General features: G+C 37.7%; 1 protein-coding gene, 1 long non-coding RNA gene and 1 pseudogene across 3 annotated transcripts; 1 reads left to right on the forward strand and 2 right to left on the reverse strand.

The window, feature by feature from the left end:
* The first annotated feature begins 2,292 nt into the window (after positions 1-2,292).
* LOC125196142 (uncharacterized) lies at positions 2,293-7,469 on the forward strand (annotated as a pseudogene). Its single transcript, XR_016129013.1, has 5 exons — positions 2,293-2,512; positions 2,961-4,233; positions 4,782-5,054; positions 6,018-6,154; positions 7,206-7,469. The product of XR_016129013.1 is annotated as an uncharacterized LOC125196142 (transcript).
* LOC125196143 (uncharacterized) lies at positions 7,096-8,000 on the reverse strand. The gene is made up of 2 exons (XR_007171837.2): positions 7,458-8,000; positions 7,096-7,328 (listed from the first exon to the last, which is right to left on the reverse strand). It is a non-coding gene; the product is annotated as an uncharacterized LOC125196143 (long non-coding RNA).
* A 1,638-nt stretch (positions 8,001-9,638) lies between these two features.
* Positions 9,639-17,276, reverse strand: LOC125196203 (ubiquitin carboxyl-terminal hydrolase 14-like). The gene is made up of 20 exons (XM_048094620.2): positions 16,987-17,276; positions 16,417-16,588; positions 15,889-16,001; positions 15,466-15,802; positions 14,465-14,559; positions 14,124-14,257; positions 13,995-14,051; positions 13,803-13,880; positions 13,487-13,541; positions 13,367-13,408; positions 13,012-13,092; positions 12,446-12,644; positions 12,271-12,328; positions 12,071-12,193; positions 11,761-11,849; positions 11,567-11,656; positions 10,676-10,834; positions 10,459-10,580; positions 10,230-10,353; positions 9,639-10,090 (listed from the first exon to the last, which is right to left on the reverse strand). Exons 1-20 carry the CDS (start codon positions 17,080-17,082, stop codon positions 9,912-9,914), a joined length of 2,403 nt encoding a protein of 800 aa, XP_047950577.1. The 5' UTR covers positions 17,083-17,276; the 3' UTR covers positions 9,639-9,911.
* Between the last annotated feature and the right edge of the window lie 2,482 nt (positions 17,277-19,758).

Here is a 19,758-nt window from a genome sequence, read left to right on the forward strand (position 1 = left end):
TTGTATAACCATAAGTGTGAACGCACATTCCTGGAATTCTCTGATCTCTCACATTTTACCTCTTTAATTATCTGCAATTAGTTGTTTATTTGCTTTCAAATTGTTTTTAGTTTTCAAAATTTCCAAAACTTTCGGTTTTTCCAAATAGTGAACGAAGCTTAATAGAAGGTAGACAGTCTGTGATTGTTTTCCCCGTGATCGATATCTGGTACTGACCTTTAGCTATACTATTCATACTCTTTATATTTGCAGGTATTTATAGTGCTAATAAAAAGTGCATCAGTCACTATCGCCTTGGGCGACTTGAGGATGTAGACGACGGAGGTCTGTTTGTGGAGGACTTTGTAAACGGTGTCGCCGTTGTTGTGGCTGAGGAACTGGAGCTTCTCGAGATCAGCGGCGGAGATGGTGGAGGTGGTGGGGGCAGAGTGGAGGGGGCGGAATTTAATTATTTTGTCATGAAGATGATTAATTTGGTCAAAATTGCGTTTAAAGACGTTGACTGTTACAATTTGACGGATCCGTCAATTTTGGACAGATTGTGATTCGAGTTGAAATGTTTGGGATGCAAAAATTCAAAACATAATGTTTACGACCAAAATCGTGAAATGGTCATATGTTTAGGACCAATTTTGGCCTTTACTCTAAAAATAATACTTCCTCTCTCCACTCAACACACAAAACAAAATATCATAAAATCTTGTGTCATCTCATAATTGTGACATCTTTTGTGGGACATAGAAAGTAGAATATTTAACCTTTTCTAGAGATCATGAAAAAGTTTTCAAGCTAACCTTTTATTTTTATCCTCCAACTCATGAAAATCTTGTCATAAAATAAGATTTTTTAAATGGTGCATGTAGGGCGTAGCTTAGTTGGTTTCGGAGGGACATAGTTGTGATGCGAATCAAATATTCATCTATTATCCTGTCAAAATTTATTTGTTCTACATAGGGGTGGCGAAACGGGTTACCCGCGGGTACCCGCACCCGACAAGTGGGTACTCGAACCCTATTTCAGCCAAATTTGTTATCCCCAATACCCGCCACGCAACACACCGAGATTACGCAATACCCGTGTCGGATATTCCGTAACTGACATTGCGGGTACCCATACCCGACCCGAAAATAAATTTATAAGAGAATAAATTTACGGGACATTAAATATTTTGTTACTAATTAAGTAAAAATATAAAATTTGAAAGCCCTAATAGTCGACAATGTTTCCTAAATAATTTACTGTATTAATTTTGATGGTAAGGTTTGAATAGAATAGGAATAAAACTGAGGGGAAACTCTATAGCTAGTTTCGGTGAGTTTTCAACTGAATATTCGTTGGAATATAAAAATGTTTCAAAAGATCTCTTAAATCACTTAGATTCTATAAAGTATTACAAGATTACATATAGCTAATACTAATAATTTATCTTGTATTATCGGGACTAACGGGTATACCGCAAAACTATAAAACGTACTACCCGATCCGGCCCTGTTTTCCGTTATCGTCAGGTAGCGGATACCCAATACCCGGCGGGTATTGGGTCGAAATGGGAATTATCCGTTGCTCGCTACTCATTTTGCCACTCCTAGTTCTACACATATTTGGACTCAGTTTAACACAATATTTCCATTTTGGGGCATGAAGTCATGAACAAGGCATGGAATGAAGTTGGAACGAAGTTAGGAGTCAAGGATGAAGTTTGGAAGCATTTTTACCCCACTTGATTGGAAATGTGGCGAGAAGTCACTCGACTAGAGTGAGTCTGGGAAATAAAAAATTCCAAGACAAAAAATTTGACTCAACTGAGTGGGCTTGGGTCTACACTTCGCTCGACCAGAGGAAGTCTAAGAGATCAAAAACTGACAAGACATAAAGTTCCACTCGACCGAGTGGAGTTATTTTCAGAATCCACTCGACTCGAGTGGAGTTACGCACAACCGCAAAAAATAGTTTTTTTAAAAAATCAATTGTAAGTGGTAGTTTTTGGCTTATTCTGGGGTATTTTTTAGTACGGACGAAAAGGGAGAAAGAGGAGGAAGAAGGAAGGAAAAAGGAGCTTCAATCGCTTAACTTCCATCATCCAAGAGGAGATTTGCTACAATCGACATATCAATTTCATGAGTTAAGTGAATGTTCATCTAAAACTCTTTCTACGCATCAAAATTCGTTTCATTTTAAAATATATAACGCGATGTCATTTCAAAAGTTACCACTTTCTATATATTCCATTAAATATCCATTTTTATTACTATTTACTTTTTTAAGTCAAACTTTACACTTAATAGGAAGGATGTACTAATATTTTTGAAAGAGGGAGGGAGTAATTTTTATTCCCATGTCCTCAGTTCAGCTGATCGGTGAACTAAATGTCTCTTTAACTCCGGTATCCATTCCACTTGCCTGATTTCCACCGGAACTTCGTCGGAAACGACTTTTGTGTGATGATTTTGTCGTCGTATTGACTACAAAGTGCCTCACGAGCTCTCTCCTCGATTTCCATGGCTGTTTCGAGGTAATTTCTCCTCGCTTACCTCAGGCGTATGCGTTAGGGCATATTGGCCTTTTTTCCTTCTTGATTGATTATTTTCTTGTTGGAATGAGCTAGGAGTTGTTCCATATGAACTCAAAGAGCCGGTTAATCTATGGACATTTTTTTATCTGTAGTTCATACAATAGATGTTCGATTTTTCATCCTTCTTTTCAAAAAATTCAAATTAAAATCGATTGTTAACTTGATCTCCATGGAACTAGTTTGTTTGTTAAAGAAATACGCTATACCAATCAGGCAATTAAGGTTCAAACAGAGTGCAATTTAAATACAATTGGTTTGATGATTAGTTTCTGCTTCTTCTACTTAGCTTGATTCTGTCACGGACATTTACACTTAGCTATTGAAATGTTAATAAAACCAACTGTAATTTCATGCGTGTTTGAAAATTGTTGTGCTTTTCAACTCGCAGTTTGAGAAGGGTTGCAAAATGCCTTGTACCGAGACCTAGGTCTCGGTGTTGTGAGATAAATCATGGTCTGGGAAAATCCCCTGTTGGATTATGGTATGCTATATTTTACTCACACTGCAATGCTTCCCGGGGAGGGTTTTCGTCACATATGTTTCAAGAGATCAAGTACTTATTATGGAAGAATAAGCGGTATCGTGCTCAAATTGTGTGGAGAAGGCTTTTCCAAACGTATTCTTATAGTGGACCAATGTTGCCACCCATAAGTAGGATAGCACGTGCAATGAGTCTTGCTTTGTCTCGGTCGAACCTGGTAGCTCCTGGTATTCTGGCCTTCATTATTGGAGAGGTAACCTGGAACAAAACAAGTTTAGCACATGCTGAATACTTCCCTATAAAAGACTCTCTCTACATACATGCACAAGGTGGGCATGTTTCTGCAACCTCATTTATATTTTCTCTTTTAGAGGGACTGGTACTAGTTCTGAGAGCCATATACTTGGCAATTTTGTTTTCTCCTTGCATGGTAATGGCTCCTTTTGCTGATTCTCTTGGCATGGAGTTCAGGAGGTCATGGCTTCGTATTGTCCGGGTAACATTAGAGAAGGCTGGCCCAGCATTTATCAAATGGGGCCAATGGGCTGCGGCAAGACCTGATCTGTTCCCAAGTGATCTATGCCAAGAGCTTGCTGAACTTCACAGCAACGCACCGGCACATAGCTTTGCGTACACGAAAAAGGCTGTCGAGAAGGCATTTGGCCGTAGGCTGACTGAGATTTTTGATAAATTTGATGAGGAACCTTTGGCATCCGGCAGTGTAGCTCAAGTTCATCAAGCTACTTTGAAATTCAGATATCCCCAACAACAAGTTAAGCCTATGGTTGTTGCTGTAAAAGTTAGACATCCAGGTGTTGGTGAAGTAATCCAAAGAGATTTTGTATTGATTAATTTATTTGCAAAAGTTTCAAAGTTCATCCCTACATTGAGATGGTTGAGACTAGATGAAAGCATTCAACAATTTGCTATTTTCATGATGTCCCAAGTTGATCTTGCCAGGGAGGCTGCCAACTTGAGTCGATTTATTTACAATTTCCGGCACTGGAAGGACGTCTCTTTCCCCAAACCTCTTTATCTTCTGGTACATCCAGCTGTTTTGGTGGAAACTTATGAACATGGGAAAAGTATCCTACATTATGTCGACAAGCTTGAAGGACAAGAACACATTAAAACTGCCCTTGCTCATATTGGAACTCATGCCCTCCTAAAGATGCTCTTGGTATGAGCTCCTAATTTATGAAACTCGTTTGATGTTGCTTTGACCATCAAAACACCTCTCTTGTTGATGCAGTTCCAATTTTCATATCTGAAATAGATAAATTGATAAGTAATACTGATGTTTACCATATACTCCCTCCGTCCAAGCCTAAGCGAGACGTTTCATTTTCGGACCTGGTTTGAAAAAATGATAGTAGTAAATAGATAAAGTGGAGATAAAATTGAGTAAGTGAGAGAATAATGCAGAAGAGATCCAAAACAGGTCAAAAAATGAAACGTCTCGCTTAGGCTGGGACGGAGGTAGTACAAGCTATGCTCCTATTCAAGTGTCAATAGTGTAGTAGTCATTACAAGCTGCTTAATAATTTTTTTCTACTGAACTGGAGTCATGATGTCGTAGTTTATATGCAAATAACTCTTTATCATGGAAAGTTATTATAAGTTCTTGTTTTACCATAGTTGCTATTGAAATGACTCTTAGGCAATAAATTTGTTCACATTGCTAGCTGGTCTAGTTACTGAACTGATTAATTAATTCTTTAACTTCAGGTAGACAATTTCATCCATGCAGACATGCATCCAGGAAACATTCTTGTCCGGGAATCGCCAAGCATAATCTCAGCAAAGTCTTTGTTTAAACCAAGACCTCATGTTATCTTCCTTGATGTAGGTATGACTGCTGAACTTTCTAAAAGGGACTGAGACAATTTAGTGGAATTCTTCAAGGCTGTGGCACTTCGTGATGGTCGTTGTGCTGCTGAGTGCACTCTGAGGTTATCTAACAAACAGAGCTGCCCATATCCGGAGGATTCATCACGGTTTGTTTGCAACCTGAATTTGCTTGTTTTAAGATTAGGTTCTGCTAGGACCTCTACGGCCGGTGAAAATGACATAATGGAAATCTATATCGATTCCTCTGGTGGATATCCTAAGGCACACAAGTTAGGTGCAATTCAAAGGACTATAAAATATGAGATACTCCCTACACCTACGAAGAGTTCGGTGTTTAAATTTTAGGCATAACCTTATATTGTTGCCTCATTCATTTCACATCACTATAGTATTAACTAAGATCCTACCACTTCTTTTACTTTTTAATGGGCCGAAAACCCCCAACCCTCAAACCAATAGCACTTGTGGGACCCTTTTATCCTTTTCAATTACATCTCTCAATATTTATCTTAAAACCTGTGCCCAGCCCTCCGCACTACACTCTTTGCAGACGGAGGGAGTATTTTTTTTGTTTTGCTCAATGTTGATGATCCTATTAAACTCTGCTGCTGCTTAAGTTATAGTAGTATTCTTTGACAATTGGCTGATAAAAATGCATAAAGTCTGTCCTGCTCCTACCACTAGGATTGGTCGTTCAGTTTTTGAGGCATATGTACTTGAAAATCTTTATTTTAGTCGCTCTATTGCCTCCTATTATGAGAGACTTGGTTAGAAATTCAAGCTGCTTGTTCATTTTTATATAAACTAGCATGGGAATCACATCCAGCTTAACAAAGTTGAAGCTCCTTGGAGGTTTCTCAAAGAAGTTAATTTTATGTCAAAATCACCACCTAGCCTAGGCACAAAACCCATTACCAAAATACCAAATCATGGTTGAAATTGGAATCACCCTGAAAACGTTCATCCCCACTATCTTTTAGCCACCCAATGCTAGTTTTAGATTTATTTCATTGTGTGCTCATAGTTCATAACTAAATTGCTAAATGCTAGGAGAGTACATATCTAAAGTTTCTTTTGGATGTATGAAATCATGATAGTTTCTGATCTGGACAGGAAGTGGACAATATTTTCAAAATATGGGGATCAGATGAAGAAGATCCCCTTCATCCAGCTGATTGCATGCAACTCATGCTCGAACAAGTTAGGCGTCACAAATTTCCACTGTGATCGTAACCACCATGGTGTTGGAGGTACATTCTGAATTCTGTCTAAATTTGTGGCCATTTATGTGGTGTGTGCCTTCAAATATTCAATGTATTCTTGCTCCTCTGATGTCTTTTAACTCTCATGGGTTCAAAGAGCAAAATCTTCCTCTATGCTGTTATGGGTTCATATTCAATTAATGCATCTAAATATATATTTGGATACGTAAAATGATGTAATATCATTTCAAGACCAGTAGAAGTAAATGTTGTTAAACTGAATATGTAAATTTGTTACATGGTGTATTCATTAATTCCTCTACTTTTCCTTTTTTTTCTGGAAGCTGGTAGAAGGCGCAATAAGCCCTTTTAAAAACTATGATATGTTTTGTCATTTCTTATTATTAATTGTTTGATGTAAACAAATTGAATTAGATGGTCAAACCAAACAACCATGATTGTCAACCATGATATGGACAACTCCTATCATCATGTGGTATGAAGTTGGTACAAGTAATTCAAATTGAACAAGCTGTATTCACTCATATTCAAGATATGCGTTCTCTTACTCGTTACTTCTATTGTTACAATTATTATGTTTCATTAATTTTCTTTTACACTACAACTTTCAGATTACCATTTACTAGAAATTTGATTGATGTTTTGATTGTTGGAAATTGAAAATTAGTGTTGTAATTGCTTAATTTATGACAACGATGAAATCAACCAAATTTTGAGATTCATATGCAATTAAACCGTATTACTAATATTTGTGAATACAAAAACCTGAACTTAAGTATGGAACCTCCCAAGCTACTTCAAACAGGTAAGTTAATGTTAGGATGAGTATACGTATAGTTAATATGCAATTTAACTTTTGTAGTAAAATGTCTCCCGTTTGATTTTTTAATCTTGTTGCCTAAGAAAAGAAACTGCTTCCATACAAGGACAAGAGTAGTTGCAGCATGATATTTTGTGTACACCGACCGTAATGAAGTTTAAAATATTTTATACATATACACAATGAAAAAAACATACAATATATATAATGTGGTGTATGCCGTAATTCAATACTCTTTTCCTTGAACTTTTGGTGCAGGGCTGGCAGCAGAAACTTGATCCAGCGTATGACTCTTTACAAGCTTTGCAAGAATTGCTTTTCAAAGTCGATTTGGTGGATTCTCTTGCCTATACAATTGAAGGAGTAATGGCCCCATAGTTGCTGTCAACAAGAAACAAATTTAACAAGATTACTTCCCCGAATACTGACTTATTAAAGGATACTGAGAGGGATTGGAAATAAACTGAACTGATTCCCAAAACCAAACTATGTTTCAGCACTCTGTATTACCGGTTGATTCAAGGATATGTTTCTGCGTTTTCTAAGTAGGAACGACGGTGCTTGGTGCCTATAGACAGATAAAATAGGTCCAGTGCCTCATCTAGACGTTTCTTGGTATTGAATCTAGTCATATAACTAGACAGAATGCTGTTTGATTTCTGTATCGACAATAGCAGAAACTAACAAAACCAATAAACAGGGGAAAATCGATAGGAAATATATACCATAGAAGTAAGAATGTGAATCTGCTTGTTTGAAGTGCTTTAAGAATTAAAAACACTATTGAGTGCAGCGTCAATGAAACGACATCCGGAGAGACATGGATGGACGATGTCATCAACGCTGCACTCAATGAGGTTTTTAACCCCTCAAATCTTGTTTTCTGCATTTTCTCCCTGAATTCAGCTCTAAAATGTTGTTAATATAGTGTGCTTTTCACAAAGTACAAGTTGTATCAACATCGTACATTTGTACTATTCATTTTACTGCATCCAGTTCTTTGATTTGTTGTACTAAAACAGGCATGTACTACATTCAGGCATTTAACATGTTCCACTAGACATTGTATTTTATATTTGGGAATTCAACGCTTGAAAACAGGGATTGGTTGAACTCGATATTTCCCGTCAAATCATTCGAAAATATTGGCTAATCCACTTGGCATTTATTTTATGAGTTCACTACCTCAAAAGTCAGCTAACTTTTTAGATTGTGACACCACATATCCTAACACAAAAATTTCAAGGATTAAATAGCTAATGTCACATGCTTGAATATTTTTTAATTATTAAAGATGTTTTAATTTTATCATAAATGATAAGAAACTATGTAAATTTATATCTAAAGATTGAATGTTCATATGATATTAAAAATTTCAGTTTGACCTAAATTAAAATTCAAGAAAATAATATTGTATCATTTAATTAAATTTGAAATATTTTTTATTCGGTCCATTATTGATTTAGATTTTATTGCATAAATAACTTGACTTTTTCATATTTTTATTGTTTCTCAATGAATTCCCTACATGATATAACCAGTATTGTCACTAACTAGAACTAGATGGGTATAAGAAGTTTTTTTTCTGTACAAATATTAACAAAACTTTAATCACGTATGAAGTACCAGAACTTATTAGGAAATCAAATAAGAAGTTGCAGACAAAAATGTGACAGAATTCATATGTCAGCGAAATTAGGGATTGTAAAAAAATGACCTTCAATTTGGGCATTTTCGTCCGAAAAGTGGCTAAAAACTTCATTTGCGATTATGGTCTTCCAGCGCTATTTGTTTTTTGTTAGAAGTCTATATATAGTGTCACAACCCAAAAAGTTAGGAACTAGTGATACAGTTCACTTTTATTTAATATAGAAGTACTGTGATTGCTAGCCTCACCGACTTTGTTCTTAAACATAACCTTGTAAGAATTATATTTAGCAAGGTAGCAGCAACTTATTACTCCATCTGTCCCATAGAAATTGACCCTTCGGGTTGACACAGTTTTAATATGTACTCTCTCCGTCCCATTGAATATGACTCACTTTCCTTTTTGATTTATCCCGACTAAGATGACTCATTAATAAAAATAGAAATATCTTTCTCTCTACTTAATTCCCTCTCTCTTACTTTACACTCTCCACTTCACACATAAAATAAAGTTGCATAAATTCTCCTGTCGCCCGAGGAAGGGGTCATCTTCCTTGGGGCGGAGGGAATACTAATTGGTAAAATAAGAGAAGAAAAAAAATAGTTGAAATTGTGTAATGGGTGGTAGAGCACATAAATGATAAAGTAAAAGAGAAAAAGAAAAAAATTATCATAAATAGATATGAGAGCTATTTCTATGGGACGGACGAAAAATGAAATATGACCTATTTTTATGAGACGAAGTAAGTACTATATTTTTAAAAGAGAAAAATCTGACATAGGCAAGGAATCTTACTTTAGCATCTGTAAGTTGGTCACAAAGGAATTCTCATCCATCAAAAGATTAAATTTTGGGATAATCAAAATCAAAACCGTCTTAACTGACTAGAGTAGCAGATAACCAATTTACTTCTACAATGTGAGACCTTAGAACACGAGCCGTATAAGTTCATTAGGCTGATAAATGGTAATGAAGGAAAGCATAGTGCAGATGCCAATCATATTGAGGTTTATTAATTGCAGTGTAAGCAAATCAATCTAAGATTTTATCGGAAACCCTGCAACCTTTTCTGAATTTTCCCAAGAGAGAATATTTGATACTCCGTACTGTTTTCTAGATTATAGTGCAGAAACAGCGATGTCAGTCCCTCCATTGTTACCAAATGAAAATAGGAACCAAGTAGGATGATAACAGAACCACAGAAAAAAAAAGGTATAACACTAGTTCTACACCTTCAAATTCGTCGAGGCAATGATAAGCATAGCCAAAAGACACACTAATCGTCCAGCAACAGCAGCAGAGTGTATTAGAGTAACTCAGCCATCAATCCTCTCAAAAAAGTACAAGTAACCCATGTCGATTGGTGGATTCTTTGATGCCCCAACTTTGTCATCGTTGAAAATCACCCACCTGCCATCTTTGCGGATATGGGCAACATAATGCCCACAATGTGTAGATGTACCAATGTGGCTCACCAATCCGATGAGTCGGTATCCTGAAGAGGTCATACGGAAGCATTAAAAGCTAGCAAAAAGGAAACTGAGAACCAGCAGAACAGGAAGCTAATCCTAGTAGGAAAATGGTGGCGGTAACAGAACACAAACAAATTGGTGAAATGAATGAAAATAACTGACTTCCTTGTCCATCTGACATAGCTGCATCAACCACATTTCCACTGCTACTAGGTGTAGTGTCCATATTTGACGTATCAGAAGGCGGATTAAAAATCCATTCAGTAGCCTTCTCAATATCACCATCCTGTAAATAACAGAATTATCTATTACCGGGTAATATCGCATTTCAGTCGACAGACAAGTTCTAATAAAGATTTAAAACTTCAATGCCTGTTAAGTAGTTTTTTACCGATGCCTGTAGAGCTTTACGAGCAACTTCTTCCTCAAACCCAAATGATATCAAAGTCTCAACTTTTGATTGATCAACATGTGGAGCACCCTTTTGTGATTTAGTGATAGGCTCATCAATACCTGGGGGGAGGAAATTATCAAAAGAGGATTTAGCCACAAACAAAAGAAATATAAATGATATCAGCTTCGCAAGGCTAATCCAAATATGAGAATACCTGGATCATTCATATGGTTAAGTAACCAATTCATTGCTTCTTCCACTCCAGCGTTCATGGTATTAATAGCAGCTTTTTGACAATGAAGATTATTAAATCCCATTGACAACAGTTGGTTCACAATGTCTTCATTAGCACTTACCCCGTCATTCTCAGCACCTGAACATAATAAAGAGAATAAAAATAGAAACATAAGCTCACATGAGTCAAGAGCCAATAGATAGCCGGCCTGACAGACAAACTAATTTGGAGCTATCGTTGAGATATATTAGCATGCTAAACCATGTAATATGATATAGTACCAGTCAGCAACATAATGGCATGGTTCCACTTTTAGAGACTATCCATAACCAACAAGGCTGAAGCATAAAGTTGTATGTATCCCATGATGGTGATCTGAAAGATATTTTATCGCAGGTATGGGACTAAGATTGGGGAAATTAACTGGATGATCTTAAAATTCTTGATACCCCTAGTTTGAGCTACAATGGCAATGATTAGTTCGTCTAAACGAGTGAGGCCCAAATCTCAAAGAAAAAGGATAATTTTATTTCATTTACAGCTCATAGTCTCTTCATACAGAATTACAAGGAATCTAAATGAATAAAACTAGAACTAGGACATGTACCTAAATTATTGCCTATAAGGTAGAAAGTCAAGCTTGAACTTCCATTGGAGATATTAATTATCAATACCATGACGATGGGGTGCAGAAATCACTGAAAGGGACCAGACACAATTGCTTGACAAAACAAAGGAGGCGTGATAAATATTATGCATCATTTACATATATAAATCAGCTTAAGTGAGTCATCATGAAAACACTCCATGTATTTCACCTTCAAGATCAATCAGACAGAATTAGAAAATGAAACCAACAATGAGGCATACCAGCATCAGGTAATAATTCCTCCCCAGGTTGAAGACCTTTACTGCGCATAGCACTGATGTCTATAGTATCAGGAACATCTATGTAGACATCTACAGGGAGGAGGAAAAGATGCAAAGAGTAAGTATCATCATAGACAATTCCTATAAATTGGTTATGAAATAATGCAAATATGAAAACGTAGCAGGGTACTTACCAAGTTTTTTGGGGACCCAGCCCTCCTCCAAGACGAATTTTCTCATATGCAATACCAAATAATCGGGAAATGAAGTCAGGCCTACACTTCTGCAAAGACAACTACATTAGCTAGATGTAGCTAACAAGGACAAAACACATATTCAGCACAGCCTGCTTAGTGCTAAATCCTTTTCAGCGCAAGTGCTATACAACCTTCTATGCATCAAGGCAAGGAAGAGTAGGAATGCTGAGGGCAGGATGAAGACTTCTAGAAAGTTTGATTCCGTATTTTCCCAGTAAAATGATAATGTAAGGAAGAGACCACTCACTTGATTGCAGTTGTCTTGACTTTTAATGCAGTACTGTAGAAATCATGTAACTCTTCAGGAGCAGCAAAGCAATCCAAACAGTCCATCAAAGGTACCCTTGGTCGAACAATTTCATCTGAAGAACTGTTACAGAAGACATATTAAGTGAGGTAAGGGATGGAATTAAACAAAGACCACAAAAATAGAAGGGGTCAACTCACAGTTCTTCGCCCTTTGCATCCTTCTCATCTTTTAACCTTTTGAAATCCTCCAACTCTTCTGAAACAAGTAAAGAATTGTGCAAAAAACAGAGATACAATAGTTACATCCTGCATCATCTTCTTATACTTGTAAGTTGCAATAATGAAGTAATCTACGAAGGTGAACCAAACTCACTTTTGTTTGTAGCTTTATGGAGTGGAATGTTTAGAGACAGAATGTAGTCACATCTTTTGTTATAAGCAACTTTGCCTGATGAGCATTGCAGCCTCTCTTCAACACCAAACTTGAAACTTCTTGAAGGATCGGAGACCTGATTCCCAGTGTTAATCCTCTCAATTTGGTCAATAAGATGTAGGAAGAACTCCAAAGCATCCTACATACACCACTTGTCAATAACCACTTTTATACAGAATATACAAAATAGGAAGTGAACATATTTTAACGAATTCCTAGAATCAGCTATACCATACCTAAGCTGCAGCATAGAGCAGTATAAGATATTACAGGAGACACAACAGACACATAAGTCACTATATTGTATGCTAAAAGTCGCCATTTTACTAGGCTGGAGCTACATGTTCGCAATGAAGTTAATAATGAAGATTGGCGACAGCCACACACTAAAACATATAAAAGGTGGCAAACATAAAAATCAAATAACACAAACCTAATAAGTAATGTACCTTATGTCTAAAAACTCAAACCTCATGACTTATTAACAATCCAAGCTTTAAACATACCTGCTGCCGCATAGTAGAAAATTCAGGATGATTTGCAGCAATTACAGACTTGAACATACGAGGGGGAATTCCTTCTTGTTTCTGAAAATTGAAGCCAGTCAACACTTAGAAAAGGGCCAGCATGCATCTTGAGGGAACAGTATAGTGGACAACTTACAGTAATAATGTAATATTTAATCTTTACTCAAAATCAACATTGCAAATTCTTACTAACAAGAAATATAATTGCTAGCTCTGTTTCTAAACACATTTTATATTTTATGACAATATCTCTTGCAAATCATCATACTTGTCATCTCTACTTCCAATGACAAGTGACTATTATAAGTGGATACAAAAATAAAGATGGGCTTACATCCGTCAATGTAGTATGTGCTGAATCTCCTGTGTCGTCTTCCTGTGGGGAAAAAACAAGGCTATCAGCATAAGCAGATAAAGGAACACAGGAGCAACAATCAAAATGCACCGAGCATACCTTGGTAGCTGGAATGGAATATTTTCCAGAAAGCAACCCATGCGCTAACTTTGTGCTGCATATATTGGGATATATCAACCAATGAGCATTGGAAGTGGTACTAATTAATAGTTAATACACTTACAACTCTCTCTCTCTCTCTCAGTCATAGTTCTTAAAAAATCTAAGAGTTTTAAAATTAGACTGGTAATAACCACCAACATGAAAAACATGCATCACATTAGTACAGTTGTGCTACAACAATTCTTGCAAAACCAACTATATGTCACAGAAAACACTTATTATTGGATACAATTAATATTAAAAAGACACTTACAGTTGGGTATTTAAGTCTACAGTTGGATCGGCTGGAGCTGATTCAAAAGCTGCTTCCAAACTTTGGTTCAGATAGTATCTACAAAGTGAATCCAATGAAAGGTGGAACCTTTACAGCTAGTATAATGAGAACAGTAGCTGAACTGCAGCCAAAATTCAACTCCAGATCAAGTCCAAAAGTGAGGTAACTGACCTTGAACAGAAGCCACGCGTGGAGAATACAACCTGCATAGTTGCAGCCAAGTAACAACTGCAAAGTAAAAAATATTAGGAAACAGTGTAGAATAATAAGATTACAATGCTTTTATTACAGAAACAGAACCTGTTGCCAAGATTCACGAGTCCAGTATAACCCGGTCCAAAGAGTGGTTCAACTTCTTGTCCACTCTCTTGAATGCGGTTCCAGTCGAAATTGGTGTTCTGATCAAGTTCTCTCTCAGCAGTTGTCATTTCAGTCTAAACAATTTCACAACCAATACCATGGTCTGTTATGGTATGACAAATTAAACAATAAATAAAAGGAAAAATGGTGCTTAGGAATTGGAAATTATCAGACAATGACGACAAATAAGCTATATCCATAGCCTGTGGGTATCCATGAAACGTAAACACAAGCAAAATACATCAAAATATTAAATATGCATCAAACTTCCTGCCTTTTACCTTTTGCAAGGATGAAAAGTCTATGCCAAAATGTTGCAGATGCTGTGCAAGAAGTGGGTCCACAACACTTTCATCTTCCGCATAAGAGTAAACGTCTGAGCTGCCAAAGTTTGAATTTCATGATTATACAGGAAAAGGTAATGAGGATATTAAGTTGGTTGTTACTCATGCAGTAGCCATTAGGCTGGTTTTATTTCCTGGTCGTTCTGTCAAGAATCTCAAGACTGTTTTCAGAGTATCTATTAAATAGAGCACAGGAAAAACTCAAACCATAAAGATGTTCTTGGATGTTTCATTGGAGAAAATGAAGTGATGGATGGATTTCTAGGAATTGGACCACCCTCCTTAATTTTGACAATATTGTTGTCGGTCTTGTCAGTGTTATTAAGTGAGGATACTAGAACTTTATCTGGACTCTGGAGTGAGTTATTAGTTGTTAGTGGATGCAATAGGGTGTCAACCATCTTTCCAGTTTTCATTGTAATATATGGCTGATACCAGGAAAGTACAACTCCTATCAGGCTATTGGACATAAAACAAGAACAACTTTTGTATCCAGGGAAGCAAGAAATAAAATAAGTCAAGGAAACCAAACTTATGTCTATGTGTTACACTACCAATGATGCCAATCATGCAAAAAAAATTGTCACTAGGCTCATTGGTAACTGACATAAAGATTTAAGAAATACTCCGGAGTACATGAATAAATCAAAGAGCTAACCGTATACGAAGAAACAAATAGACAGACTTAACGGCTGCATCTGTTTCACTTTACCATCACATTAGCATACAACAAATTAAGTACATTTATCCTCATCTATCATAATCTTCACACACGCACACACACATTTCAGTGGAAAGCCGGTCGTTCAAGCTTAAAATGTTACTGAATATATTACTCTCTCAGGAAAATAATCACTCTCTGTTTCCATCGTAGTAGCAAGAGACAAAAGAACGACTAATTTCAAGGAGGTAGATGATGATGAGAATGCAGGCATTACCTGCTGCCTCCAAATCAGCAGTTATAGTTCCAAGCTTCACAGCAAGAGGATAACCAGTTGCATTGTAATGATTAACTGCATGGTCATTGCCCCCAGTTCCATCCCAATTTCTTCTACCACAGTGGGTTGATCCATCAGTTAAGTTCAACCAAAGATTTTCTGTTTTATCACATTTTTCACACTTCCAACCGGATGGAGGAACAATCACCCCATTGTCAAGCTGTTTTAATTCCATTGCATGTTTACTGACATGTTTCCTATCAGCAGTCCATACAGCAACTTGTTCTTTCTTTTCAGCACCCACGTTCATAATAACAGCGTCAACTGCTAATCTGACCTGTGAGTTCAACAAATTAAACTTCACCTATCTACTCTTATTATAATATAATTCAGATATTGTTAGAAAGGAAAAAAACAGAATACCTTTTCTGGCAAATCTACCGATGGAAAGGGAAGGCTGACATAATCAGGTAGCATAACTACTTCATAGCTCTGTTCATATTCTGGGCCATTGTTGTCAAATCCTCCTTCAACACCTGCAAACCAGAAAGCATATTAGCACAAAACGTTTTCAACTAACACACTGATGCATATGACATTCTCCATGAAAACAGCATATAAGAACAAGAAGCCCGCTAAAAAATCATTTGATGCATCTGAAGATCAATGAAAAGGTTAAGAATAGAGTTAGAGGAATTCCCGAAGCGTTGACTAAACAGTCTAAATGGTCAGATCATAGTAAGCCTGCTAACAAAAAAACTGAGTTTATTCAGTTTTAAATTTATTGGAAGCTACATATCAATCACTCAGTCTAAAAGAGAACAACTTCTAAATCTATTGGAAGCTATAAAGGCAGAAATTAGGTTATAAATCTGTTGATGAACCTGTTATAAGAACACCTAATATGAAAGGTCTCCAACTAACACATAATTTATTCAGTAGAATCTGTACCTATCGCTAGAAGTGTTGGTTTCTTTGATGGTCTGTCTTCAGAAACTGCCTTTTTTGTTTCTTTGATGTGCAGATAAACAGGATTTCCACTCTTCTTGTAATTCCAAGCAACAAACTCCTTGCCGAATGCAAGAAATGAATTCATATCCACAAACAGTCCACCTTCTGATCTCTGCAAAACATAAACACAAAAATCATCTTCACACAGTGAAGTCGTACAAAAGGCAAACAGCACCGCATTTTCATAACACGGCATCTTCACACAAAGTTAAATTCTAAATCCACAAGTGAAGCACTGTGAAATTTTAAGCCTATGCTAATTAGTCAAGAAACAACAAACACAAGAACTATGTTTCGTCCTTATTTTAAAATTTCTCATTCCCTAAAATTTCAAATGTCATCCCATAAACCCTAATTCAGTACACAAGAAATCATAGCCCAAAAACAATGGTATACCAATAGGAAAACAACAGCGAAAGAGGAACAAACTAGTTCCCACTGCATAGCACACATTGATAAGCATATCTAAAATTAAAATATAGCGTGAAAGAAAACACAGTAAAAACATACCGGAGTATCAAATGAAATGCAGCATTCCTGCTTGTAGATGCGATTGGTCGGTTCCGGAATTCGAACCCGAGAGAGATTTGATCGGAGCAGCTCCATCACTTTTTCTTATAGTACAAAATAATATCCTAATACAATTTTCCAGCAGCCGATGGTTTCAGAGCGATGGAAAAAATTGACGAGTTTGCGAATATATGTATGTATAGAGGTGTGTATGCTGGTAGCCCTATGTCTTGGGGGAGTCAGAAAGAGAAGTGAAAACAAAGGCGAAGCTTTATGGCGTGTTCAGAAGGTCATCTCTATTCAAATTTCAAATTAAAAAGAAGTGATCCCTAAAAGCACCCGCAGTGGTTGCTACTTCGTCCGGACGATCGCGAGAGCTCGTCCGCGGGCGATAGACGAGTGGGCCGACCGAAAGTTCGGTCGTGGACGTTCTCTCCTCCGTCGCTTGTCCGAAGCGTAGTTCGCCCATTGCCGGACCACGGACGAGTTGGATCGGATCAGCATTGGAAATATCACCGATCCATAAGAGCATCCACAATGGCAATAGGTCAGCCACTCTCTCTCTCTATCTCTCTGTCACGTCATCAGCACTAAAAATCCACCTGCTATATCATCATTTTAATCAAATAGGCTAGCCGCAATAAAAATAATTAAAAAAAAAACTACATTTACGGAATTAAATTTACGATAAATTACGGAATTAAATTTACGAGACATATACGGGAAAATTCATTCATTTCATTTGAATAAAAAAAAGTACATAATTAAAAAAAATCGGGCTTCCACACACGAGCCCCGCCTCTCTCTACTCCTCATCGTCGTCGCCGCCGTCCTCGCCGCCGCCAACTGGGACCTCCACATCGGTGGCATCTAAGCCCGCATCTGAGCCCCCATCTGTGCCCTTGCAGCATCCAAATCGACCCGCATGCTCTCGAGCATCGAGTGAAGAAACCTCTTCTCCGTAGTGGCGGCCCTCCAATCTTGGAAGACCTTGTACATCTGCTCCCGCGTTTTTTGACGCGAGAAGAAGGTGTACGCGGGTGGGGGGGGGGGGGCTGCCGACTGGACCTCCTGGGGCGATAGGGGGGAGGATCCCCTCGCTGCCCGTTGTGCCCACTTTTGGCCAACCGGGCGAGTGCGGCGAGCAAACGATGGAGGGGATGGAAACTCCTTAGCATCTGGGGGGAGGTCGTGGGAACCGCCGCTGCTGCCGCTGTAATCGCCGGAATAGTTCAGCTTCTGCTTCTTCGGCCACCCAGCGTCGACCCCCACCCGGAACTTCTCGAAGTCCTTTAGCACCAGATAGCAGTCCTCCGGCAGTCCTCCTTAGTCTGCCCACTACTCATCATGCGGAGGGCGTTGGCGTACAGCCCCGAAAATCGGCCGACCGCAGCCCTGATGCGTTCCCACCCCTTCCGGCACTCCTCCCCGCTGTAGTCCTTTCCGTGCGGGCAGTACCTCTTGTAGGCTGCAAGTGGTGCAAATGAAAATGAAACTAAAATCGCGTATATATAGTGTTTCAAAAAATTTCAAAATAATAAAAAATAAAAAATTGTCCTGGCCGATCGCGAGCTTGCAATGGCGGCCAGCGGTCGCAAATCGGCGTGCGCTCGCCTATTTTCTCGCGAAAAGGCGCTGGCCGATTCTAATGGTTCGGCTAGCCGACCGGCTAGCGACGCGAATCGGCTAGCCGGTGCGCTAGCCGCCATTGTGGATGCTCTAACACCGCCGGAGGATTGAGAAGATGATCTAGAATATGACCAAGAAGTTAGATTTAGTGACTAGCGTATGTTTTTTTAAATTTAGTCATTTAGTTGTTTTTTTAATTAAGTATAATGTACTCCCTCCGTTTCATAGTAGTAGAGTCGTTTCTTTTCGACAACGATTTAAGAAAAATTATGTTAAGTGAGTTATGTAAAGGAAAAATAAAGTAAGAAATGAAAATGGTAGAGAGATGAAGAAAGAATAAAGTAAAATGGAGTAAAGTATATGAGAAGAAATGTGTTGACTTTACTAAAAAGGAAAAAATGACTTCACTACTATGAAACGTATCAAAATGGCAAAATGACTTCACTATAGAACGGAAGGAGTAGTTTTTGTTCTTATTAAGTAATGTAGGTATTTGTTTAAATTTGTGGTATTTAGTACTCCCTCCGTTCCATAGTAATGGAGATGTTTCTTTTTGGCACGGAGATTAAGAGAATTGTGTTAGGTGAGTTAAGTAAAGGGAGAATGAAATTTAAAACGAAAAAGGTAGAAAGATGAAGAGAGAATAAAGTAAGAGAGAGTAAAGTATGTGTGGAGAAATGTGTTGACTTTTACTAAAACAGGAAATGACTCTATTACTATGTGATAGAAATCCATGGATTCCATCCTAAAATCAATTGGTGATAGGAGGAGGGCCCATGAGACTTATATACTGATTTCAGTTCTCTTTGTACACCGATGTGGGATAGTTCTAATATTATTTTTTAGTTTCAATTGCCAACACTATGGAACGTATCGAAATGACAAAATGACTCTATTACTATGGAACGGAGGGAGTATAATATATATTGGTAATTTAGTAATTGAAAACAAAAATAAAAAACAATAACATTAAAATAAAATGAAAAATGAGTTTTAATTGATAGGGACGACACTGGTCCGAACCGCTGCATAAGGAATGGCTGGACTAAGAAATGCTGATGTGGCGACCACTAGGACGGAGGACGAGTCCGACCATTGTGGATGCTCTTAGAGCATCCATAATAGGCGTGCGAAAGCCCGGAC

The sequence above is a fragment of the Salvia hispanica genome, chromosome 4 (genome assembly GCF_029641045.1).
Source record: "Salvia hispanica isolate PSC_SH4W2 chromosome 4, Shi_PSC_v1, whole genome shotgun sequence".
Taxonomy (NCBI): domain Eukaryota; kingdom Viridiplantae; phylum Streptophyta; class Magnoliopsida; order Lamiales; family Lamiaceae; genus Salvia; species Salvia hispanica.

Coding starts and splice junctions, on each gene's coding strand:
- LOC125196203 (XM_048094620.2), bottom strand. CDS start 17,082: ATGGAGCTGCTCCGATCAAATCTCTCTCGGGTTCGAATTCCGGAACCG. Junction 16,589..16,986: donor GCATTTCATTTGATACTCCG/GTATGTTTTTAC, acceptor TATGTTTTGCAG/AGATCAGAAGGTGGACTGTT. Junction 13,409..13,486: donor ATTCCATTCCAGCTACCAAG/GTATGCTCGGTG, acceptor TTTTCCCCACAG/GAAGACGACACAGGAGATTC.